We start from the raw sequence: 26,073 nt of genomic DNA, 5'->3' as shown, positions 1-26,073 counted from the left end.
CGGAGATGTCGTTTGGGAGCGTAGACGTTGATGCGGTTGTTGAGGTAGCTCGGGCCTTGATAGTGTAGGGCTTTGTGTGCGTGGGTGAGGAGGCGGAAGGTGATTCTTTTGTTGACGGGGAGCCAATGCAGGTCTTTCAGATGTCCGGAGGTGGCTGTGACGTGGGATGTCGAGGATGAGTCTGGCTGAGGCGTTCTGGATCCGCTGGAGTCTCTTCTGGAGCTTGGCGGTGGTTCCGGCGTAGAGGGCGTTGCCGTAGTCCAGTCGGCTGGTGACGAGGGCCTGGGTGACCGTCTTCCTGGTCTCGGTGGTGATCCACCGGAAGATCTTCCGTAGCATGCGCAGGATGTAGAAGCATGACGAGGAGACGGCGTTGACTTGTCTGGTCATGGAGAGGGAGGAGTCCAGGATGAAGCCCAGGTTGCGTGCGTGGTCTGTCGGTTTGGGTGCGCAGCCCAGGGCGGGGGGCCACCAGGAGTCGTCCCAGGCGGAGGGCGAGGAGCCCAGGATGAGGACTTCCGTCTTGTCTGAGTTCAGTTTCAGGCGGCTGGTCGTCATCCACTCGGCTACGTCTTTCATCCCTTCGTGAAGGTTGGCTCTGGCGATGGCGGGGTCGTTGGTCAGGGAGAGGATCAGCTGGGTGTCGTCGGCGTAGGAGATGATGTTGAGATTGTGTTGGCGTGCGATGACCTCGAGGGGACTCATGTAGACGTTGAAGAGGGTGGGGCTCAGCGAGGATCCTTGAGGGACGCCGCAGATGACTTCGGTGGCCTCTGACTTGTACGGTGGTAGACGGACTCTCTGTGTTCTTCCGTCGAGGAAGGAGATGATCCATTCCAGTGCCTTCTCCTGGATTCCGACGTTGCTGAGGCGCTGCACTAGGGTGCTGTGGCAGACAGTGTTGAATGCCGCGGAGAGGTCTAGGAGGATGAGGGCCGCTGTTTCTCCGTTGTCCATCAGGGCTCGGATGTCATCGGTGGCAGCGATGAGGGCCTTTTCGGTGCTGTGGTTGGCTCGGAAGCCAGACTGGGAGGGGTCGAGGGATCCATTCGTCTCGAGGAAGGCGGCCAGCTGCTTGTTGACGGTCTTCTCTATGACTTTGGCTGGGAACGGGAGGAGCGAGATGGGGCGGTAATTCTTGAGTTTGGTGGGGTCCGCTGTAGGTTTCTTTAGAAGGGCGCTGAGTTCGGCGTGCTTCCAGCTCTCCGGGAAGATGGCGGTGTCGAAGGAGGTGTTGATGATGTCCCGTAGGTGGGCTGCGATGACCGCGTCGGCCTTGTTGAAGACGTGGTGAGGGCAGGGGTCGGTCGGAGATCCGGAGTGGATGGAGTTCATCATGCGAATGGTGTCTTCGGTGCTGATCGGAGTCCAGGCGCGGAGGGTGGTGGTGGGGGGCGGTGGTTCGGTTGTGGCGTGCGTCGGTTGAGTGCTGAAGCTGTTGTGTATGTCCGCGATCTTGTTGTGGAAGTAGGAGGCGAGGGAATTGCAGAGGTCTTGCGATGGGGTGATGTCGTTGTTTCCGGCGTTGGGGTTGGAGAACTCTTTGACGATGTTGAAGAGTTCCTTGCAATTGTGTGCGTTGTTGTCCAGCCGGTCCTTGAATGCAGTTTTCTTGGTGGCACGGATCAGTTGGTGGTGCTTCCGGGTGGCCAGCTTGAGGGCGGTCGTGTTGTCCGGTGTTGGTTCTCTTCTCCAGGCTTTCTCGAGGGCTCGGCAGTTCTTCTTGGAGCTCTTGAGTTCGTCGGTGAACCATGGGGCCTTCTTGCTGCCGGGTCTGCTAGGCGGGGTCCTCAGTGGGGCGAGTTCGTCCGCGCAGTTGTTGATCCACTTCGTGAGGTTGTCGGCGGCCTGGCTGGGGTTCTCTGAGCTGGCGGGGGGGTGCTGGCTCAGGGAAGCGGCAAGCTGGTCGGCTGAGATCTTGTTCCAGCTTCTTCGAGCAACCGGTTGCTGGTGGTGGTGGATCGTCTTTCTTTGGAAGGTGAAGTGGACGCAGCTGTGGTCCGTCCAGTGGAGTCCAGTGGCGTGGTTGAAGGCGATGTCTTTGCTGGATGAAAAGACTGCGTCAAGTGTGTGTCCGGCGAGGTGGGTGGGGGTGGATACCAGCTGCTTGAGTCCGAGGTTGGCGAGGTTGTCGAGCAGGGTGGTGGTGTTGCGGTCGTTGTTGTTCTCCAGGTGGAAGTTGAGGTCCCCCAGGAGGATGTAGTCAGCGGAGGGGAGGGCATGCGGGCTGACGAAGTCGGCGATGTCCTCGCTGAATTGTGTGCGTGGTCCCGGGGGTTGGTAGATCAGGGTCCCCCTGAGGGTGGTCTTCGGGTCGGTGTGGATCTGGAAGTGCAGGTGTTCGGCTGTTTTCAGGGTGTCGTCGGTGTTGGTCGAGATGTGGATGGTGTCCCTGTGGATGATGGCGACGCCTCCTCCAGTCTGGTTGTCGCGGTCTCTCCGGGTGATCTTGTATCCCTCTGGGATGGCGATGGCGATGTCGGGTGCTGAGGAGTCGTTCATCCAGGTTTCCGTGAGGAAGGCAACGTCAGGAGCTGTGGTGTCGAGGAGGTTCCAGAGTTTGATGGCGTGCCTGTGGACGGAGCGGGTGTTGAGCAGGATGCACTTGAGGTGGTTGCTGCTGGTGTTCGGCTTGGCGGGTGCTGGTGTGGGGCAGGTCCGGATGCAGGTGAACTTGCAGGCGTGGCAGCTGAAGGGTCCGTGGGTGTGCTTCGGGGTGGCTCGGTAACATCCAGGGATGCCGCCGGTGTTGAGTGCGCTGAGTTCGGTGGCGTTGTAGGACAATCGGGTCGTCTTCCGTCTGTGGGGGCCAGGGGTCCTGGCACTGGGCGCGGTCCAGGCGCGGACGGGCGCAGACGGGCTTACCTTTGGCGCGCCTTCGGCGCACAATCTGCGCGTGACCGCTGCGCGTTCGCACGGTTGCCATATATGGCGAAGTGCGAGGGGGGGCGGAGCGGCTGGGAGGCGGGAGCGGGGAGGGTACAGAAGGAGAAAAGGGGCGTGGTTAGCGGCGGTGGCGGGAAGCGGGGAGCGGGGAGGGAAGAGACGGGGGTAACAAGAAAACAGGCAGACAGGCACTACAGAAATACAAATTTACAATACAATACAATAAATACAGGGGCACAGGGCAAGAAAGAGGGACCCAGGAGCCTGCAGGTCAGGCGAGCACGGACCACGCCGCTCGGTGGCAGGGGGCGTGGTCACGCGGCGGCAGCCGGGGCAGCGAGGCAGGCAGGCTGGAGGCACACGCAGCAGTTGGTGGCCGTGCGGCGCGGGGGGTGTCCTAAACTAGGTCACACTCACCTGCGTCGCACGGTCGCCAGAAATGGCCAAGTGCGAGGGGGGGCGGAGCGGCTGGGAGGCGGGAGCGGGAAGGGTACAGAAGGAGAAAAGGGGCGTGGTTAGGGGCGGTGGCGGGAAGCGGGGAGGGAAGAGACGGGGGCAACAAGAAAACAGGCAGACAGGCACTACAGAAATACAAATTTACAATACAATACAATAAATACAGGGGCACAGGGCAAGAAAGCGGGGCCCAGGAGCCTGCAGGTCAGGCGAGCACAGACCACGCCGCTTGGTGGCAGGGGGCGTGGTCACGTGGCGGCAGCCGGGGCAGCGAGGCAGGCAGGCCGGAGGCACACGCAGCAGCTGGTGGCCGTGCGGCGCGGGGGGTGTCCTAAACTAGGTCACACTCACCTGCGTCGCACGGTCGCCATATATGGCCAAGTGCGAGGGGGGGCGGAGCGGCTGGGAGGCGGGAGCGGGGAGGGTACAGAAGGAGAAAAGGGGTGTGGTTAGCGGCGGTGGCGGGAAGCGGGGAGCGGGGAGGGAAGAGACGGGGGCAACAAGAAAAACAGGCAGACAGGCACTACAGAAATACAAATTTACAATACAATACAATAAATACAGGGGCACAGGGCAAGAAAGCGGGGCCCAGGAGCCTGCAGGTCAGGCGAGCACGGACCACGCCGCTCGGTGGCAGGGGGCGTGGTCACGCGGCGGCAGCCGGGGCAGCGAGGCAGGCAGGCTAGAGGCACACGCAGCAGCTGGTGGCCGTGCGGCGCGGGGGGTGTCCTAAACTAGGTCACACTCACCTGCGTCGCACGGTCGCCATATATGGCCAAGTGCGAGGGGGGGCGGAGCGGCTGGGAGGCGGGAGCGGGGAGGGTACAGAAGGAGAAAAGGGGTGTGGTTAGCGGCGGTGGCGGGAAGCGGGGAGCGGGGAGGGAAGAGACGGGGGCAACAAGAACACAGGCAGACAGGCACTACAGAAATACAAATTTACAATACAATACAATAAATACAGGGGCACAGGGCAAGAAAGCGGGGCCCAGGAGCCTGCAGGTCAGGCGAGCACGGACCACGCCGCTCGGTGGCAGGGGGCGTGGTCACGCGGCGGCAGCCGGGGCAGCGAGGCAGGCAGGCTGGAGGCACACGCAGCAGCTGGTGGCCGTGCGGCGCGGGGGGTGTCCTAAACTAGGTCAGTTGTCCTTTTCCATTTACATTGTTTGGACGTAGGACGGTCTTTTATGTGGTACTTGGTCGTGTTAAAGTCATTGTGGAAGAAGGAAGAATTTAGGTGACTTTTGGTGCTGCTCAGTATGGTGCAGCCTTCTACAGTGGTGGCTGAGTTTCAGGGGACATCAGTAGTGAAGATTTGTAGAGCTGTGGCATGGAATACTCCATCTACTTTTATCCATCACTATCGGATTGGGGTGTCAGTATGGTTTTGGGCACAGAGTTTTGTCCTCTTTGTAGGCAGTGAGATATTTCTGTTAAAGATCTGGGCTTGGCTATTTTAGGTTGGCTATTTGCAACTCAGTTGTGTGTTTCGATTTACTTGCTACGTCTCATTGGTTAAAAAGGAAGGCGAGGGAGGAACGGGAGGTGATGCTTAGATTACTTAATGATAATGGCATTAATCCTAGCCCTACTCCATCACCTTTATTCAAGGTCCCTCCCGCTCTCCCAGTATGAAACAGCTGAGTTTCTTGTTTGGCTTGTTTACATACAGAACGAGGAGGGGGTGGGGGTGCTTTTATCTAAAGAGGGGAGGGGTCTATAGGAAGCAAAGGAGCCTCACTGGTTAAGAAGGAAGGTGAGGCACTAGGACTAGGAGTAATGCCATTATTGTAAGTAATGGACTCCTCGAAGAAGGAGGCATAGAGCACAAAGACAAAATGGCGGCATGTGGCAAAAACACACACTGGCTGCAAACAATGGCCACCTCTGCATGACCAGCAAACAAGAAGTCAAGGAAAACAAAGGACTAATGAATACCTATGACAAACACACACACTGGCCACACAGAATGGCCACTGCTGCATGGGCAGCAAAAAAAAGAGGTATGGAGAAGAAAGAATACATTCAGCCTACGGCAAAAACATGCACTGCCTACACAAAATGGCCACTGCCATGTGGCCAGCGAAGAAGGGGACATGGAGTACAAAGAAGAGGTTGCCTGTTCTGTCAGACCACTGTCCTCTCTGTGAGAAGTTGGCCTGGTATATGCTGTCCACTAGTTGTAGTGGGCACCTTGCACCAGTCCAAACAACCCCTTGTTGATGATAGGTTAAAGACAACCTTTATTGAAAGCTATCCTAGTGATAGCTATGGAGAGCAGCCTTCAGGTTAAGTCTTGAAGGAATGTAAAGCAGCTTGTTTTACCAGTCTATAATCTCTTGAATGGCTAAATGAAAGGCAACCACACCAGGTAATATATATAAAGTATATGTAATTATTACTAAACACACCCTGCTAGTCTCTTTATGAGGCTAGAGGTACAAACACATAAGTTATACATCAAATATTACAGTAAAATAGCACAAATACACATTAGGCCCTAGGGGCGAGCCAAACCATATACTAAAATAGTGGTATAAGAACCACGGCTTAACTAGACACAAGGCCTAGAGCCTGTAGAATCGTTGGGACCCCAAGGAACCACCCAAGGTAGTGACACAGGGGACCCACGGGGGACGCGTGCAGTGTGAGAACACAGCCGCGAGCTCCCGTTAGCTTCAATGGGGAAAGTTGCAGTTAGATTTTTAAAGATTAGGGACACTTAGAGATGAGCTAGGACCAAACCCTTTTGGACTTAGGCAGTTCTAGGGTCAACACCCTGGGGAGCACCGGAGTACTTGAGTTACCTCACTTAGGGAAGCAGGGTGCATAGGTGTCAAATGGTGTCGGGTCGCTTCGTCGTTTTCAATGGAAGCTGGCAAAGAAGTTCTGCTGCACGGAAGATGCGAAGTGTCTGAAGAGATCCAAGCCTGGATCAAAGTCAAGAAGAACCTGAAAGCAGAGGGGACAGAGTCTGGGTCACTATCCAGGGACCAGGGGCACGATAGACAAATGCCCACCGATGTCGGGGGATTTCAGGTGAAGAAGGTGAAGCTTGACTCTTCAGCCACAAGGACCAGGAGGTGTCGAGGACAACCAGGAGCTGGATTTGAGCTGTCCCACAAAGGATGTCGAGTGCTGCAGTGTCTGTGCCTGGATTGGACACAATGAGCCTTGGCAACAGCAACCCACGCAGAAAAGAGAAAAATGCTTCGGTGCAGACCAGCAAGGTCTGAGGGACTCACCATGTGGTTGGGAGTCGGGGCACGTCTGGAGCAACCAAGGAAGCCCAAGGAAAATCAGAGTTGCCTTCACAGGGACCCACCAGTCGACAGACCAGGGATCGTGAAGGGACCTCGAGAGGAATCACAAAATGGCCGTCCACGGGTCACTCGGGGTGACTAGGACAACAATCTTTAGTGAATTCTCTGCTCGGGGTCTGGGCTACAAGAAAACCAATGCACAGCCTCAGAGGATGTTGAGAAGCTGATGCACTTACACATGTGTATGGTGTCCAGGGGTTCTGGTTCCACATCAGTCGCGAGGGCTGTGAGTCTCAGCGGCTCCTGCGAAGTCTGGAAATCCTCTTCCTGGGCTGCAGGTACTTCGGAATCCATCGGGAGCATTGGAGATGCAGACCGGCAATTGCTTTGTTGGTGCCTGCCAAGCAGGGGAGTCACTCCTTGACCCCAAGGGAGATTTCTTCAGTCCTCTAGTCTTGAGTAGAGTGTCAAAGTTCCAGGATTCAGTTGCAGAGTTTCGTCCAGGGATATCTAAAGTCCTGTTGTCAGGAGTTCCTTACTTATACCTAAGAAAGGGGTTGGACTAACTCAGGGGACCCACCTATGGGAGGGTTCGGAAAGAGGGGTGGCTACACCCATTTCCTTTGTCCAGTTTCACTCCAGAGCAGGAGCTGGTAGCCCCTGCAACCAATTTGAACTGGACTATGCACAGGGACACCAAATGTGCTCCCAGTGCAGACTTCAAAGCACTCTTGTAGTGCTCCTACCCAGCCCCAATACACTAAGCAGCAGCAGCAGGGGGCCAGACTCGTGTCTGTGGCTGCAGTATCTATTTTGTGATGCCAGGGCTCTTAAGTTGGTACTGCGTATACCGGTGCTGTCATGTCTCTCCCTCTAGAATAGTGGGATCATACTCCCACAGCAGTTACTGGTGTGGGGGTATGATTCCAAGGTGTTTGACACCAAACACGACATGTTTCTGTGCAGCCAGTCCAAAGTTAGCATCTACTGTTTGGTTATAATGCACTTAAGAGTATATGGTCAGGCTGCACAACTGACAACCCCGGAGGATAGATTCCGAAGGCAGCAAAGGGACTCAGCTCATGCCTGGGCACCCTCTCACACAAAACCAAGCACCCTGCCTTCAGGATTGATAAGACCTGCCATAGGGGTGACTGTTAGGTTTCTATGTGCAGTGATAGGTGAGATATAGTGAACCTATATCTCTGTAAGGGGTGCATGCACCACCTTACTCAGGCTGCAGTAGCAGACCTGTGGTGTCATTTTTGAGGGCTTTCCAGGGGTGGCATAATACATGCTTCAGCCCCTGGTAGGCCTCTGGGGTACCTATGCCCTGGGTACATAGTATGCCATATACTAGGGACTTATAAGGGCACCTCAGAATCCAATCTGTTATTTACCTAGGGTACATGGAATCAAATTAGAGAGGAAGCGGTCAGGCTCGGGTCCTGAATAGCAGGACCCCAGCCAGACTAAAGTCGAAAAACAGTGTAACATTAAGCAAAAAGTGGGGGTAACAATGTGAAGCGGATCCTACTCTCCTACACTCTCCCTTGAAGAAACAATACAGCATAGAGAGGGACATGGAGTACAAAGAAGAGGTTGCCCTGTTCTCTCAGACCACTGTTGTCTCCCTTGAAGAAACTATTTGCTACATGGCAGGCAAAGGATTGCAAAGATATTATTTACCCATGGTGTCTCTGCCCACACACGCAACTGCTCTTTACCCACTTCAAGCAATGGCAAAGCTGGAAATTAAATGAAGTTTAGAAATTCTCCAATCATAGTATATCAATCATGTCAGAATGCACAAACACACAAAAATGGTAGTCAAGCTCATGTGTTACAATAGGGTAGATGAGAACAATGGAAGGTGCCTGACTTCATGGGCCTGGACTCCAGGAGCCACTCGAACCCGAGCCAGCAGCAGGCACATGCAGACGAATAACAACATATATCTAGTATTTAATTCAAGGCCATCCATCACAACCTGCGGTGGAACATGTTTTATTGATGTTAATCGTATTGACACTGCACTGGTTTCCATTATGATGAAGTCTTTTGAATACGGTCTCTGTCCATATTGATTTTGTTGGTGGTGAGATTTCAAAAAATAAATATGGGAGTATTGTAATTGTAGGTTCAGGATCCAAAGACAGTTCAATCCACAGTATTAGTCGTAAGTTTGCAAAAAATAAATCTAAGAAAAAGCAGTGTCTGGATAAACATGTATTGAGCGTTGTTGTTGGCTGCCAGTGACTTGGATTAAGAGCCCACACCTCCCCCTTGAGTAGCCCGTGGACTGCTCTGATTTGCTGCCCTGAGAGTCAAGTGCTGCTATGAGTTAACTGGTTCCCAGTAAAGAAACACATGTAGATTTATCACTAGTTAAGGCCTCATGCCCTTCTCAACTAATAACCACTTTTCTGTAATAAATGCTTGGGATTGAAGGACTTACCCTTCCCCTCTCCTTTTAAATGCTTCTCTTTTCTGAGCTTTGCCGTTTGAAGTTTGCAAATTCTCCAACCATAATATATTAATCATGTCAGACATGCACAAACACACAAAAATGATAGTCAAGCTCATGGGTTAAAATAAGGTAGATGAGAACAATGGAAGGTGTCTGGCTTCATGGGACTGGACTCCAGGAGCCACTCCCACCCGAGCCAGCAGCAGGCACATGCAGACGAATAATAACATCTATTTTGCATGTCATACAAGGCTATCATCACAGCCTGTAGTAGGAACATGTGTTATTGACATTCATTGTATTGAAACTGCAATGGTTACCCTTTGAACATGGTTGCTGTCCATATTCATTTTTTTGGTGGTGATGTTTCAAAATATGGCATGTCTGGTTTTACTAATGTGGTGACACCCTGATAAAGGCAGTAGGCCTGCCCCATTTAAATATCCTTCATATTGTGATGTTGCATGAAGTATATATGCGAGTGTTGTTATCGTAGGTTCAGGATCCAAAGAAATTTTCATCCACAGTATTAGAAGTATGTTTCTAATAAAATAAAATACATCTAAGAAAAAGCACTGTTTGGCTAAACATTTATTGAGTGTTATTGTTGGTTGCCAGAGGATTGAGATTACAAGTCCACACCTCCCCCTTGAGTAGGCCTTAGACTGCTCTGATTTTCTGCACTGAGAGAATCAAGTGCTGCTATGAGTTAACTGGTTCCCAGTAAAGAAACACATGTAGATTTATTACTAGTTAAGACCTCATGCCCTTCTCAACTAATAACCACTTTTCTGTAATAAGTGCTTGGGATTGAAGGATTTACCCTTCCCATCTCCTTTTAAATGCTTCTCTTTTCTGAGCGTCAGTGCATTAAGGTTAATGCTGCTCCACAGAAGCTCCAGGTTTCATGTCAAAAGAGTGAGATGCACATTTTTGTTCCTCAATGTCCAGCCCATTCTTCATTTTTAATTTACTCTGGTGTTTGTTATCACTAAAATGTCCTGGGTTACCGAGAGATGGAGAATGGACCCGGCCAGTCCAGAGTAAACCGGTCTTTTCATTCTTTTTCCAGAGCCCCAGGATGCTGGTGGAGACTCTTTGCCTTCTTCTGGTCCTGAGTGGTGCTGCCCTTCAGCCTGGCTTCGGTGAGTGCGGACTCAAAGGAAGGGGTAGTAATGTCATGTAGTGATGACCAAAGGCTGCTGAAATGAACCTTACCCTGACCTAGAGAGGTGAAGTGTGAACGTAAAGCTCACGAACATCTAAAGTGCTAATAGTTGTCGGGATTCTGATCCGCAAGGCAGAAGAACCAAGGGGCATATCAACAAGGGCTTTATCTCTGCTTTTTTGGCTTTAAAAGCCAAAAAAGCAGAGATAGAACTAGCACCCTATCAGCAACAGGGTGCTAACACGCAAATTTGCATGTTAGCACCCTTTTACTCTATGCTTCCCCTTGCATCTCTAATGAGATGCAAAGGGGGCGTTCCAGAGTAAAATAATAGGAGAAATGTCGCTAAGACATTTCTCCTATTATCAAGAATATCGCTTACCCTGTTAGAGACAAAAAAAGCAGCGCTAACCGCGGTTAACGCTGCTTTTTCACGTCTGGTATTTTTCTGACTTAGCCATGATATCCTATGGAAGGAGGATATCATGGCTAAATTTGTCTGTCCCTACCAACAAGGTAACGTGAGATTATCGCTGGGTTTCCAGCGATAATCTCATGTTAGCCTGTTAGCGTGTAGATTTTTATCGCTATTGAGATAAGCGTTGCTAATAGCACGCTATCTCAGCGATAAAAATCAACGCTAGCCGGCGATAATTATCCGAGCGCTAAGTGCGCTCAGCGATAATTATCGCTGGTTGTTGTTGATATGCCCCCAATATCCTCAGGAAAAAAGAGAGAGCCCCCACTCTGCCCTAAGGCATAGCCAGCTCCAACCTACAAGACAAACTGAAGATGCACTAATACCCCCAGGGAGAGTAGAGACCACCAGGACACCAGGAAGACGTCCAGGTGGGCCAACAGAGGGAAAGGGTGAAATCCTGGAATGCTTGTTCCCAACCCTGCAGTATTCATAAAAACAATTAAAAAAAGAAAAGAGAGACAAGGGTTAAATAAAACACCCACTAACAACAATGTGTGAGACGTGATTCTATAACCTAGGTCAGTGAGCGCAGGTTGTGTACTCTCCCATACCCACCTATGGTTAAGGAAGCATTCCACATGCAGAGAGCTCTATTACAGCAACAGCTGAAGGTGGGTGCAGGGGCTTCCAGACACAAAGATTAGGTAGTGTTCATTGAAGGAAGCTGAATAAAAAGAAATGTCCCATTTAATTCCACGTTGGCGCTTGGTAGAAATGTCCCATTTAATTCCACGTTGGCGCTTGGTAGAAATGTCCCATTTAATTCCACGTTGGCGCTTGGTAGAAATGCCCCATTTAATTGCACGTTGGCGCTTTGGTAGAAATGTCCGATTTAATTCCACGTTGGCGCTTGGTAGAAATGTCCGATTCAATTTCACGTTGGCGCTTGGTCGAAATGTCCGATTCAATTCCACGTTGGCGCTTGGTAGAAATTTCCGATTTAACTCCACGTTGGCGCTAGGGGTGGGTGGAATTTGCGTAATTGCGTTACGCAAATCTCCGGGAAACGGTAAAAAATCTCCGCGAACACGCAGAAATTCCGCGAACACGCGGAATTGCTGGTTCGCGATGCTTTTTTCCTGTTCACAATTGCTGTTTGCGTGCTCGGGGAGAAATATCTTGCGAACACGCATTTTGAGAACGCGAACAAGCAAAAATTTCGCGAAATCGCGGAAAGCAGTCTTTTTAGCAATTTCGCGTTCTCCGTGGAACGCGAAATTACGCAAATTCCGCAAATTTCGCAAGCGGAACGGAATTTACCGCCCAGGCCTAGTTGGCGCTTGGTAGAAATGTCCCATTTAATTCCACGTTGGCGCTTGGTAGAACAAGAAAAAAAATGAAACAAGCTTCAAGCAGTTCTTCAACTCATTGGGAAGAATGTCAGCAGCGCTTCCTGGTGCTAAGAAAGGAAGACTGAAGCAAACAAGTGTAGCGCGTCATCGCGCTGAGTTCACACATTCAGTCGAAAAACCAAGGAAAGATAAGAGCACTTTCGGGCGCTGAAAGCCGAGTGCCTGCTCAGGGAGCTCAGGCCAAAAGGCAGTGTGTCCTCACAGGATGGAAAACCGTCCAGGCAGGGAATGATTCATTAGTAGCAGCGCACAAACAGGGAGGCACAAGGAAACAAGCATTGGCATAGCCAATAGGTCTGCCTTTGGGTTCTTATAAGTGTATAGCCAGAGCTATAGTCTTTGCCAATGTTTTTAAGCTGTGTTGTAGAGCATTATGGCCACTGTGCAACATGCTAAAAAGCTATAATAACAAGCATTGGCATAGCTAATAGGTCTCGCTTTTGGGACCTTATAAGTATTTAGTTATGCAACTGTTGCATGGCTAAACACTTATAAGGTCCCAAAAGCGAGACCTATTGGCTATGCCAATGCTTGTTGTTGTTAATCGTAGCCATGCTGCACAGCAGACAACCTGCTATGAACAAGGCTACAAATCATTGCCACAGTCAGCAATGCCAATGGTGTACAGCATGTGAGATGTACTGGCTCTGCACAGCTTGATCGGTCTCAGCATAAAGCGCCCTGTGATTCCGAGCAGATGAGTGAATCTCCTCATGCGTGAAAAAGAAAGTAATATGACATTTGGTAAAAAACGTTATCATATAAAGAAAGCAATTGCACTTATGAGCATGTCTTACAGAAAATACATTTGGAAGTAGATAACATCTGTTGTCACTATAAAAAGCAGATACCATCTGTTGTCACAATAAACATCCATTTCAGAGGGGAAAAAGGGCTTCTTTGAAGTGCGTGTGGCATAGTAAAACATAGCTACAAATGGCAAGACATGCCCTTTTATGGTGCGCTTCGACAAAAGAAATAGTAGCCTCGCCACAAAAGTGCGAGCAGTGGAAGACGCTCAGTTGGAAAAGAAGCAGTGCTTTGGCCATGCTCCACAGGAGGGACAAATGCACGAAGAGGAAGCGAAGCTGGCTCACACCGACCAAAAAAGAGCAGGGATACCAAAGTGATGATGAAGCCAACTAATGGTAAACAATGGCCGGCTCTTCAGGTGAGACTTAAAACTGTGCTATGGACAACGCCCTAATAGTTGTGGTGGTGTGCTGTCTAAAAAATTTCAACACCTACAAGTCTTTAACAGGCACCTGATCAGTTTTTTTGTGTACACCAGTAAATCCTGCCATATACCTATAACTAAGGCCACTGGGATTATGCAATTTTACAGCCAATGATTTTTACTCAAAATGTGCCGCATTCGCAACATAATCCATCATCGGCTGCATACTCTGCAGACTTCAACAAAAAAATTGGTTCTAGCGCAAATGGATCAAAAGCTACTAAAACTGCGTCAACACACGCTGTTGTGTAGTGAAAGACTTTTCTTAATGGTTGACTGGTCGCCTTTCTGTTGCTTATTTCTGTACTTGTGTATCAAAGTACCTCAAATGAGGTAAAACCTCTGCCCAGATAGTGGTAATATGTGTAAAAATTACAAAAAAAGGAGGTAATACTAATACTAAAAAGTGCCACATTAAGCTGCATAATTTGGTCCTTCCCTGCTACATGATTTCAGTGGCCCTGCCTGTAATGCTTCTATAAGCACTAGCCCAGTCTGTCGCAGCCCTACAACACTCCCAGGCCATTTAGTTACATCCTTGCATCGCTTTCATAGGCACGAACAGATTGTGCCACTCATCTCTAAATCTTCAGTAGGTGCCAGCCGATAATGGCATAGCCACATAATCGTCCATAGGCATCAGTTGATGTTCTTATTGCCCACTACACCTTACCTTGTAAATAGATTCCTAGAAATTCACCCAGTTTCCCTAAATCCACCTAAGGTCAGTGTCTGGGCATGTTCTTGTCGAGTTCCAGAGGAACACCAAAGTTATCTTAGCCAATATGGATCCTTATTCAAAACGGGAACAATAATTCACCGCGACTTTAAAAATGTTGATCAGAGAAGCAGAGCACTTCCTTTGCTCGCGCTCAACGAAAGTCAACATATTCCAGCTACCAAGTCCGCAGACCCCCTGAAACCTAGCTAAAAAGAGACCGCGGCGCACGTAGGCCACATGTTCAACAGCGCAACCCTTGTGAGCTTCAAACCCCCCTCTTCGGGGCACTTGGTGCCTCCCTCTTTCCATAGTTTCAATGGATGGCCTGTTGTATGGCAGCCTTGATGAAAATGCTGCTTGATAGACTTGCGCATGGAGAAATGTGGACGCTCGCACGGGCATTATTACCCATAATGCGTTGCGAAGCAGCCAGGAGCTCACAAAAGCTCAATGTTCCTGTTTTAACAGATAAATGCTGACTCAGATGTGAGACTCCATTGAAGCGTATTGATCTCATTAAGAGTCAGAGTGCACTTCCGGTGAGTGAGGCTGCCACTGTCTAGTAAAGGGCAATGTATGGTGGCTTAGCCAATTTCCAGTGACAATAGTGGGACCCCGGGATCCAAATAGAAGTGACTCTGTTTTCCCTTCCAATATCTTCTCTACTTAATAAAACACAAAGTGTCTCGTCAAAAGTGCCCGGCCACTCGCATCACCGTGGGTGGGGTAATTACGCTGTGCTATATTACGCTATCATTCCGGGTTCCAGACCTAGGTATCTGGGACAATGCGTTAATAGTGTGTGTTTTGCCACTGAACTCACTATACCACTGGTAGCCACGCCGCTGAATGCACATAGCCCGATTTTGTTCAAAACATACGCGCAGCCACATTCTGCGTCTCTATGCTTGTGTGCCTTGTGTACAAAACCTCTGAAGTGGTCCAAGCGGCACAGTTTCATAGCAGCGAAGATCGTGAAAGAGGGGCAGAGCTGTTATTAGTGCAGCAGTTGTTATTATGCAGCAGGCAAAGTGGCACCAGGGCTCAGAAAAAAGATGGACCACTGGCACCCATCTGTGATAGTTTTTCACTACCCATCTGTGAGGTAGGGAGGTCTATTGTCCTTGCTTGCATTAGGTGGGGCCCATGGCACCCCTAAGTATTATAAGTAAAAATAATGCTTCGATACCAGACTCAATTAAAATTTGTGTAGGTAGACTCATTTTTGGAGAATAGGACTTCTTTTTCTTCGTCAGACTTTGACGAAGAGCATGGGAGAGAAAGAATTAAAATGGGGAAAGAAGAAGCGTAAGATCAGAAAACAGCCAAAAAGGGAGAAGAACATCTAAAGCTAAGATAAATAGAGAGAAAGCGTGGAGTGGTGGAGTCAGGCGGTGGAATCAAAAAATGCCAGTCTGCATTTTGCAACCCTGGCATTTGGTTGCTCAAGCGGTGGGTTTGTAAAAATAACTTGCTTGGATTCCCTGCACTTAAAAAAACCCACAACATTTCTCCTGCATTATGACTCGTGACTCCGCAGTTCTTATACGTAAAAGTAATGAGGGATAGGTGTGGGGAAGAGAATCATATTACAGCGCAAAATAATCTTTGCGGGTAACGCACAGTAAACGTAATCTTGGCTGAAATTATAACCCTGCCCGCACCCACCCTGTGTTCTTTGGTAACTAGCACCCCTTGCGATGCATTCTTCAGAGCAGCACTGAAACCCTGGAAGATTATCCGATAGTCATTCTTTTTATGCTCGAGCTGTCTTAATTAATTTGAGGCGCGTCACAGGACGGTACGATTTACAGCCAAAAGCGGAACTTCTGTCAGCCTATCCTGGAAAGCCTCAGAGCTGCAGCGCGTGCGCCTTCACCAGCGGGAATCATTAACAAGCGGCCGTGGGGCCGCGAAAGTGATCGCGATCAAACATCAAAGCGGCCGCGAAAGTGAAAGTAATCGCTGTCAAGCGCGGCACGTGCGCCTGCGCGCATGCACTGTAGCTCTAGGCTGGCCTGGTAGCACTTTTTGGAGCCCTCTCAAAAAGTCTCGCCAGACCAGCGCATGCGCTGCGTCAGGCGAGACCTAAAAAAGTGTTATAAGGATTTTTGCTACCTTAAATAAAACCAAGAAGGCATTATGTACAACTGAACACACCTATTAAAACAAGGTAAAATGAGCTTCTCATGTGCACAATAGCAAGGCAGGGTGGCTGAGAGGAGAATGCGGGCACCAGCCCTGGGTGCGTAGTATATTTGATTTTGCTATGCGCCTAGGAAATAAGGACAGGTCTGATCTGCTTTCAGGGATATCCGTGAAACCTTTTTTGTTGTGCCACTGTCCCATTGATCTATGTTAAAGCTAAACAACAAACAGGACTTTTTCAAATGTAATTGCACACTGGAAAATATGATGTACACAAAGGCAACAAAACAGTGTGAACTGGCTCACTAAATGAATGATGCATGGCGATCTATTTTAATAGATGCCACCTCCCCTACGCGTAAGCGATGAAGAGCGTCCTAAGAGAACATAAAATGAGTCACAATTCACTGAGACAGCATGACCTTTCGGTTTCCTACAACATGTCAACAGGCAAAAAGAACACACGTGCATCGCAAAAAGAGGCACGTGTGTGTTCCCACCACAGTTTGAAGGAATAGCCATCGTCAGACTAGCGATACCACCGAACCTCTGCGTGGATTCTGCCACAGCCTCATTTGTGGTGTGGAGGGGGGTAGCGGGTTAATGCCTGTGCATCACCAACCTATTGGAAGACCGACAGGTTTTGTAGACAAACTACTCGGGAGTCATTTCTGGAGGCTCCAGCATTCCTGTGCATGAATCATGCAGTAGGGGAAACACGATCAGCGTCACCCAGTAGTTGATATAATGTCCATTATAATTCTCACGCGGCAAACAGGATATAATACGGTCTAACTTACCCATGTGCGGCAGGAGTGTTAGAGAGAACGTGGCCAACAGACTGAAGAGTTATCACAGCGAGGGGCGGACCTACAGCCTGTCGGAAATGGCGAGTTTTCTGTGATTTATTTGATATTGGGGAATTCTCAGTGGTCTGTGGGGTCGCAGAAGGAAGTGACTCCTCCAGCAGCACTTAACTGCGCCCATCACCCCACACGGGCTGTTTCAAATGCCACATTTAAACATGATGTGCAGGCTCCAATCCAACAGCAAACATTGGCCGTGAAAGTGATCGCGCGCACACCATGACGAGAGAGGAAAGCCAGACGACTCATCTGCTTGTCATTGTGCGAAGGATGAGAGAATGTGCTCACAACTCCCCAGAGACAAGCATTGGAGGGGGTGGGGGGGAATTGCAAGGCGGAGAGAGGCACACAAGGCTTAATGAGTCTTGACAGAAACACATGGCGGCTGCGGCACGTGCACACGCACGTGAACGCAAGCTTGAGGCCAGTAAGCCTCTGGTAGCACTTTGAAAATAAGGTGCGAGCCTGTGTCATGTATTCTAACTTTGCAGGAGAACAAGATTCACAATTTATGCAAAAGTAAATCTAAAATGTGTGTGCTATCTGATTGGAAGGCAAAGGTCCCATATGAATCGAGTGTGTGTCTGATTGCAATTCAATATTCACATAACTTGGGCTACCTCTAGTTTCCTCCATGTTCATATGTCTACTCCAAATCAACCTCCAGAGACATCTCCTTCCAAAGACTGGAGCAGGCCGGTGGAAGTGGAAGACTAGTGGTAGCCTCAAGAAGCAACTCCGTGAAGCCCACCTACACTTTATGTTGCAGCCTTAGCGGTGTCTGGAGTTACAACCGCCAACTAAATCGGCCAATATGGAGGGTTTATTCATTTAAGACACAACCTGGTCCAAGGATGCGCCTGAGGACGAAAGCATTCGGCCAGAGAGGTCCCTGACACTTACAATGGGTCCAGACGGTAGTGTGGGCAGTGGGTGTCATAAGCAGCAAGTTTGCCCCTCCATCTAACCACTCTAGGGCTATGCACCAAAACCCTCTTCCCAACTCCCACAAAAACAGCAAAATATTTTCAACAACTGCGCTTTTCCCTAATGGTGGAAGAAACACTGCATTCATTCAAAACAAATCCAGTCACAATCTAGGTTATCTCATCAAGAGAAATGCAATTGAAATCAGGGAAGCAAGGACCGACTTTTTAAGCACCAGGAAATTACTACACAGCCAAAGAGCATCTCCTGCCAACAAAACTGAGATGGCCACATGGAGCGGTCAAGAACGGCATTGCACTCCAATGCAAGCGATATTTAAACAGAAGCCAAACATCTTTCAAGGTGTCACTGAAGTATTGACACTATGGCGTCTCTAGAACGTCACGAGAGCTCAGACTGACCACAGTTGTTCTTTCCCCTCTTGCCCAATGAAAGAATAGTGCCCATAGCAATGCATCTGTGCACCTCACTGAGGTGGCCCTTGGTGATTGTAGACCACCCTCTCCTGGGCCACCGTTCACCTACTGGCAAGTAGGAGTAACAATAGAAGAGAAGGCTGATATTATTCTCCTGCCACTGAAAAGCAAATAATGAGGGCCCCCACAATGAATGAATAAATGAATAGGCATTTATAAAGCACATGGCTACCAAAGGCCTCCCAGCGCTGATGACAATACCAATCACCCACCATGAGGAGCATCAGGGAAACAGTAGGGTCTTCAGCGTTTTACGGAAGGAAAGATGATTCGTCTCAAGACGAACATGGTCTGGAAGCTGATTCCAGCTTTTCGAAGATATAATAGAGAACATTCTACCACCACTCCGTACTCGATTAACTCTACGAACTGTAGCCAGGCATTTCTTTCCTGACCGTAGACCTCTATTAGGAACATAGGGGGTAATGATAGCCCTCAGAATTGGAGGTGCAGAGAAGGACAGAACCCTGTGTGCGATGCACAGGGCCTTGAACTGGATTCTCTCTGCCACTGGTAACCAGTGCAGCGAGATGAGGAAAGGCTTTGCCGAAGATTGGTAGGGGGCTTGCATGAGGGCGCGAGCGGCACAATTTTGTACCACTTGAATCTTTTTAATAGTGGCTCCCGCCGAGCCAAGGTGGAGCACATTAGCGTAGTCGAGCCGGGATAAAATCAGGGCCTGCACCAGCAGTTTCCCCGCACTAAAAGGGAGCAGGGGTAGAATTTTCCTGATCATTTTGAGGCTTCCGAAGCAGGCAGCAGCTACCTTACATGCCTGCTCCTTGAACTCTAGTTTGCGGTCAAGCCAGACCCCAGGGTTTATGTTCGTGGGCTTACCCAGAAACATCAATTCAGTTTTAGCAGCATTTAATTTTAGAAAGGAGTTACCCATCCAAGCGGACACTTTCTCCAGACAGCTGGCCAGGCAAAACTGATTATCATACAGCTGATTAAGGGACACAATTAGCTGTGTATCGTCTGCGTATGAGACGATCTTGACCCCGAAAGGCTTTACCACTTCTGCCAAAGGTCGCATATACACATTGAAAAGCGTAGGGCTTAGGGAGGAGCCCTGAGGAACTCCACAATGCGCCGGCATTCTGTCCGATATAAAGTTTTCCTCAAAGACTTGAAAAGATCTGTCTTTCAGGAATGACTTAAGCCATTTGAGTAGGGCTCCCGAAACCCCGGCCTCCCTGAGTCTATCGATCAGAAGCTGGTGATTAACTGTGTCGAAGGCCGCGCTAAGATTGAGTAATATTATAGCTGCAGACCCTCCGACATCAAGAATTTTCCTTGATTCCTCGACCACTACTAAGAGGGCAGTTTCAGTGCCCTGCTTCGGTCGAAAGCCAGTTTGGGAAGAATGCAAACAATCGTGTTCTTCCAAGAAGGTAGAGAGGATCAGATTAACATATTTTTCACAAATCTTTGCAAATCCTGGCAGCATTGAAATTGGCCGATAGTTGGCAAAGATATCCGGATCCAGGGTAGGTTTCTTTAAAAGGGCTCGGACCATGGCCCGTTTCCATGGAGAAGGGACAATCCCAGTAGACAGTGAAAGATTAATGAGCTCAAGAACAACTGGGCTGATAGAGTAAAAAACCTGGTTAATAAAAACCGGGGCTATCGCGTCACTGGGAGAGCCAGATTTCAGTTGATGGGTATAGGCTTTTAAAGACTCCAGGTCCATGGGGGGATGGTCTCAATAACTGGGCCTGGGGATTTAGCTAGACCATCTGGGTGAGGAGTCTCTATCAGCCCTGACAGGGGAGGAAAAGCAGAATAGATGTCATTGATTTTTTTGAAGAAGAAATGAGCCAGCTTATTACATCTCCCTAAGGGGTCATCGGAAGGGAGGGGGGGCTCAGGTGGCTTAAGAAGGTGTTTGGCAATTCTAAAAATTTCCCGAGGGGAGTTATGGGCTGCACAGATCTTTTTACCATAATACTCTACTTGTGCCAGCCTGATCTCAGCCTTGTAGATACTAATGGCCTTCCTATACTTAGATTTCTCGATTACTAAGAAATTCTTTCTCCACCTTCTTCCCAGGCGCTTACACGTTTGTTTCTGCTCTCTGAGTTTGGCATTATACCATTCTGAGCGATGATTATCTTTTTTGTTGGTCATTAATTTTTTCGGGATTAGCGAATCTACATTACAGCCATCGAGTCACTGAACTATTGGCTATCTCAGGGTCATTACCTATATCAGGTCTAGATTTTTCCAAGATCGATGCCCAGCCATTAGTGTTCAGTTTTGGACCAGGTCCTATTCCACCTTTTCGACTCACCCCGTGGTAGCACACCATTCTGGTGAGTTCAGGCAAAAGGAATAGGAAGATGATCAGTCCAAGGTAGGGGAATATGCTTTCCTACTCTCAGATTATTAATATTAGAGAACAGTGGGTCAAGAAGGTGACCTTTCTGATGTGTGGGACTGGAAACCTTAGGCTTTAGAGCTAATGCACCAAAACTGTCAACGACAGCTTCCACATCTGTAGCGGATTCCTTATCAAAATGGATATTAAAGTCTCCCAAAGCAGAGAAATTGGAAAAGGAACTAACCAATCTCGCAATGTTATCCGGGAGATCCCTAATAAAATGGCCGCTGTATCCAGGAGGGCGCTAGATGAGGACGCCAGTGAAGGTACATGTGGGGGAAAAACCAAGAGAGAATAGGCAGCTTTCACAGTCAGTGATATTATTAGCAGACATGCGGCAGTTGAATTTTTCTTTATAATTAATGGCTAGACCCCCACCCCTGTTATGTTCATGATCAAGTCTTTGGATAAGGTAGCCAGTGGGAGGAGCTTGTACTACCGCAGGGTCAGAAGAATCAGAGAGCCAGGTTTCGGCAAGCAACAAAGCACCAAAGACATATTCATCTAACAATAAGCACCGTTCCGTGGTGTACCTCGGTAGAGAGCGACAATTCAGAAGGGCCAAGTTAAAAGTTGATGCCAGCAGGGGGCAAGAGTTGGTGATGATTGAGGAGGGGAGCAATTGAAACGGGCACTGGGGGCATTTATTAGCACAGTTTTTAGGCAGCATTACATGGCCGCAGCGAAGTTGTGGGCTGTGTCTATGAGCCAGTAACTGATCGCGGGTATAAAAAGGCACACTTTTAAGCAAAGGATCAGGGTTCCTGGCCCCTGGTCGTGGCTGGACGCGGACGGGTGCAGACGGGCTTGCCTTAGGCGCGTTCGCTGCGTGGCCGCGTCATCCGCCCCTAAAAAGGAGTGGTGAGCGTGGTTGGCGTCGCAACTAGACCACACGCTAGCGCAGGAAAGCCCGTTAATGTGTCCCCCTGGAGCATTGAACACAGCTCCTTTCCGTGGAAATGTGCAAACAGCAGAGTAAAGTGCAAATGGCAGGATTTAGTCAAACACAACTCGTTTTTTAAAAATATTTCCCCAATTCCTCAATTAAAATTTCCACATACAAATATAAGCAAATAAACCAATTCCTCGTACTGCGCCGCTAAACCTCACCTTAACCTCTCTAAATCTCATTGCACTGCACCCCGGTAAAGGAAAGGCACAGCGCTTTGTTTTATGTAAATAAATGTATTAACATGTAGGAATGCAAGTCATTAAAGTTCATGAAAAGATACATGCCCTCTCGCTTGTGAATTTTGAGCACAGATTTTGTGAAAAAGAAACTGCCACTGCAAATACGGGTGACTCCGGTAGCGACTTCATCGTTTTGGGAAACAAGAAAAAAACATTAAAGAAGGAAAGACAGAGAGAGGCAACGAAAGCCGAAAAGAGCGTGGGAGACAAAAAGTTGGTAAGGAGAGAGTGGGATGGGGGACGAGAGATGGTGAGATAAGAAAAGAAGCAATAGTGGAAGGAAAACATGGAGGAAGGAAGGAAAGGAAATGGGATGAATGAAGAAAAGAAGAAAGAAGGGAAGAAAGAAAAGATGTTTGGAAAGAAGAAATAGATAATGCAAGAAAGGATGGGAGAAACACGGCAGGAAGAAAGGATATAATGAACAAAGGAATGAGGAAAGGAAGGAATGAGGGAATGGAGAAAGGAGGAAGCTAGAAGTAAAGACGTGAGTTAGTGTGGAAGGGGCATAAATTAAGACAAGAAACGCGAGTGGTGGAAAAGTGAAAGTAGGCTGCGAGCGCGAAAGTGAAAGTGATCACGGCTGTACACATTGCAAAGGTGCTGGCTGCGCGCATGCACGCTCGCGTGAACGCAAGCGCTATCTACAAAAGTCTCTCAGAGCAGCGCATCTGCGCTGACTCAGCGACACCTAAAAATGGCAGCGCGTCCTCGCGCTGAGCTTGAAAAGACAAACAAGGTGTGGAAAATAATTGGCAGCACTACCTCGCGCTGAACGACAATGGGCACACAGGAGGAGAGAGCACAGTTTCAGGACTATGAAGTTCAGGAATGCCACTATGAACTCACGCATAGTGGAAGCTTCTAACTTAGTGGCAGAAAAGAAAGATGTCTCACTAAAAGTCCATTAGGCAAAATGCAGAATTTCAAACCTGGCAAGAAGTTATCAGGTTGCTAGAATCCAACAAGGAAAGGGACAGAACAAGAAGGCGTGGTCCACCAGCAAGTAAGCCAAGCACATGAGAATGGGGGCAGGCTTCTTTAGAGGCCTTCAGGTCAGCTGAGTATTGCCTCAGTGCAGCATGGGATAGCACACAACCTGATCACCCACCCAATGCATTATGGGAGTGGTAGTATTGATTTAGGGAATAGGGACAATGTGCAGGAAGCCTGACGAGTCACACTAGAGATGCAGATCTGGTGATGCAAGTCCAGTCCGAGTGAAAGAATATGTAATACATTAAACTCTAAGATTAGTGGCTGTTCCTGTGCATGTGTCTGAGATGCTTCCTCAGATGAAGAGACTCCAGGAGAGTGCAAGTGAGATGACCGGTACTAGTAATTAATGTATTGACCATATATGTGTATCAAGTAACCGCTTCCAAACATGCCCAGCACCATTCACACCTGAGACCCTCAAGAGGCACCTGGAGCGCAAGGAATGCAGTAAATGAGCTCTCACGTCCTCTCTGCACATCCCCCACTGACAGACTGAGGAGCATATTTACCAATACGTCACGCAGCGCAGCGCAGAGCTGCGCTGCGTGACAGAAAAAGGGCAAGAATGTGCCATATTTAAGATTGCACATTCCTGCCTTTTCCCAGCACTGGCACACAATATGCTGCCTAGCACCAACGCAGGCACCCTTGCAACATGGCTTTACCTAAAGCGATTTATCCCTAGAAGTGGATTATCCTCAGCAGGCACAGGGCATTGATACCCACATGGTCAGCATGTCCATCCACTCCTAGGATAATCCATCTATCCCTAGAAGTGGGCTCCCCATAGCAGGCACCTGGGCCATGATACCCACATGGTCTTCATGGCTTTCCACTCTGGGGATAATCCATTTATCTCTAGAAGTGGGTTCCCCTCAGCAGGCGCCTGGACCTTGATACCCACATGGTCTGCATGTCCATCCACTCCTAGGATAACCCATCCATCCCTAGCAGTGGACTATCCTCAGCAGGCACCCGGGCATTGATACCCACACGGGCTGCATGTCGTTCCACTCTGGGGATAATCCTTCCTAAAGCTCTGCCAAGAACAAGTGGGGTATTTTATCTCTTCTAATGAACTGGTTATTATGAATGTACAATTACATTGACATTGAATTGCAGATTACCCTCTTGGACATTATTTAAGCTCAATGGAGGCGAACCCTGCCAGGGAGGCTAAGGTTTGACGAGTACAAAAGAAACAATGAACTGCACCTAAAACAGTTTTTGTCTGGATCCATCCTGAAGGTGCTGAAGACAAACTCTAACGAGTATGTGGACTTAGCCCCCTTTCGTTGTTTGACCAGGCTGCCGAGGTGGCTGCTGTCTGCCTCTTTAATATCTTTTAAATCTGCAGGTCTGGCTCAAGCTTTATAAAACTACAAATGAACTAATGAAATATTTCACCCTGAAAAAGCCCACACCGAGTGAGACGTGTCAGTGAATCTTGAACATCTTTGACTTCGAGCTATTGAAAGAAAAGTGTTTCTCATAGTCTATCATACCTGACATCATCACTACAGTTTGTTGTGCTCCTCATTTCAACATTCTGCTCATCTAGATAGATTGTGCTGATGACTTGTGTGACAAGTGCTCTCTGTGATTTCTGTTCGGCTCTGCAAGACTTCTAGGCGGTGTTGGACACAGTTGGTGCATCCAACGTAGTATTCCTTTTATCATGATTGGTTAACATCCACCTAACTAGGCCATTGGGTGATTAATAGTTGGTGCCTTTTGATCTATAGTCATGGAGTACAGGCCCTTTACTTGCATTTTAATCCTCTGCTGTGGCTCAGAATTCCTTTTTCTAACCTTATCCATAGTGGGGGAGGGGCAGGGTGACAGATCCATGTGTATCTATGATTTAGGCCCAGATCTCTGTACTGGGGTGAATGTATGACATTGTTCTGCATTCTGTCCATCAACTGTTGTTTTTGCATTTGTCACCCCGAGTGGGAAGGGTATGCTCAGACGTGAGTCCCGTGCTCTCCATGCCACTGTAATCAAGCTGTCCTGGCTGAAGAGGGGTGAAACCCCAAAACCGGTCCTAGGATGCTTGGTTCCAGTCCAGGGAGCACCTGGCTTGGCAGTTCGGGCTGGACTGTTCCCATGAGGCACAGGGTCAAGACTGATTTGCATATGGCTGGGTTCAAACTGGAATGGCATGGTGAGCAAAAAAACGATGGACTGAGGCCCAGATCTCTGTACTGGGGTGAATGTATGACATTGTTCTGCATTTTGTCTATCAACTGTTTTTTTTGCATTTGTCACCCCAAGTGGGACGGGTATGCTCAGGCGTGAGTCCCGTGCTCTCCATGCCACTGGAATCAAGCTATCCTGGCTGAAGAGGGGTGAAACCCTGAAACCGGTTCTAGGATGCTTGGTTCCAGTCCAGGGAAGGCATGGCTTGGCAGTTCGGGCTGGACTGTTCCCATGAGGCACAGGGACAAGACTGATTTGCATATGGCTGAGTTCAAACTGGAATGGCATGGTGAGCAGAAAAACGATGGATTTAGGCCCAGCTCTCTGCACTGGGGTGAATGTATGACATTGTTGTGCATTCTGTCCATCAACTGTTGTTTTTGCATTTGTCACCCCGAGTGGGACGGGTATGCTCAGACGTGAGTCCCGTGCTCTCCATGCCACTGGAATCAAGCTATCCTGGCTGAAGAGGGGTGAATCCCCGAAACCGGTCCTCGGATGCTTGGTTCCAGTCCAGGGAGGACCTGGCTTGGCAGTTCGGGCTGGACTGTTCTCATGATGCACAGGATCAAGACTGATTTGCATATGGCTGGGTTCAAACTGGAACGGCATGGTGAGCAAATAAACGATGGATTTAGGCCCAGATCTCTGTACTGGGGTGAATGTATGACATTGTTCTGCATTCTGTCCACCAACTGTTGTTTTTGCATTTGTCACCCCGATTGGGACGGGTATGCTCAGACGTGAGTCCCGTGCTCTCCATGCCACTGGAGTCAAGCTATCCTGGCCGACGAGGGCAGAAAGCCCAAAACCGGTGCTAGGATGCTTG

At 49.0% G+C, this 26,073-nt stretch overlaps 1 protein-coding gene across 3 annotated transcripts in view; it reads left to right on the top strand.

Annotated features, from left to right (window-relative positions):
- Positions 1 to 26,073, top strand: part of LOC146839194 (CD5 antigen-like) — a 449,199-nt gene that overhangs the window by 203,673 nt on the left and 219,453 nt on the right. For all 3 annotated transcript variants that reach the window (XM_085603214.1, XM_085603212.1, XM_085603213.1), the window contains one exon: positions 10,145 to 10,217. In XM_085603214.1, coding sequence (XP_085459340.1) covers positions 10,154 to 10,217 — 64 coding nt within the window. In that variant the 5' untranslated portion in view covers positions 10,145 to 10,153. The remainder of the gene's footprint in view (positions 1 to 10,144; positions 10,218 to 26,073) is intronic.

Source organism: Triturus cristatus, chromosome 4_2 (assembly GCF_964204655.1).
Source record: "Triturus cristatus chromosome 4_2, aTriCri1.1, whole genome shotgun sequence".
In the NCBI taxonomy this organism is placed as follows: domain Eukaryota; kingdom Metazoa; phylum Chordata; class Amphibia; order Caudata; family Salamandridae; genus Triturus; species Triturus cristatus.
Note: the sequence above shows the minus strand (reverse complement) of the source record. Positions and strands in the feature narration are given on the sequence as shown.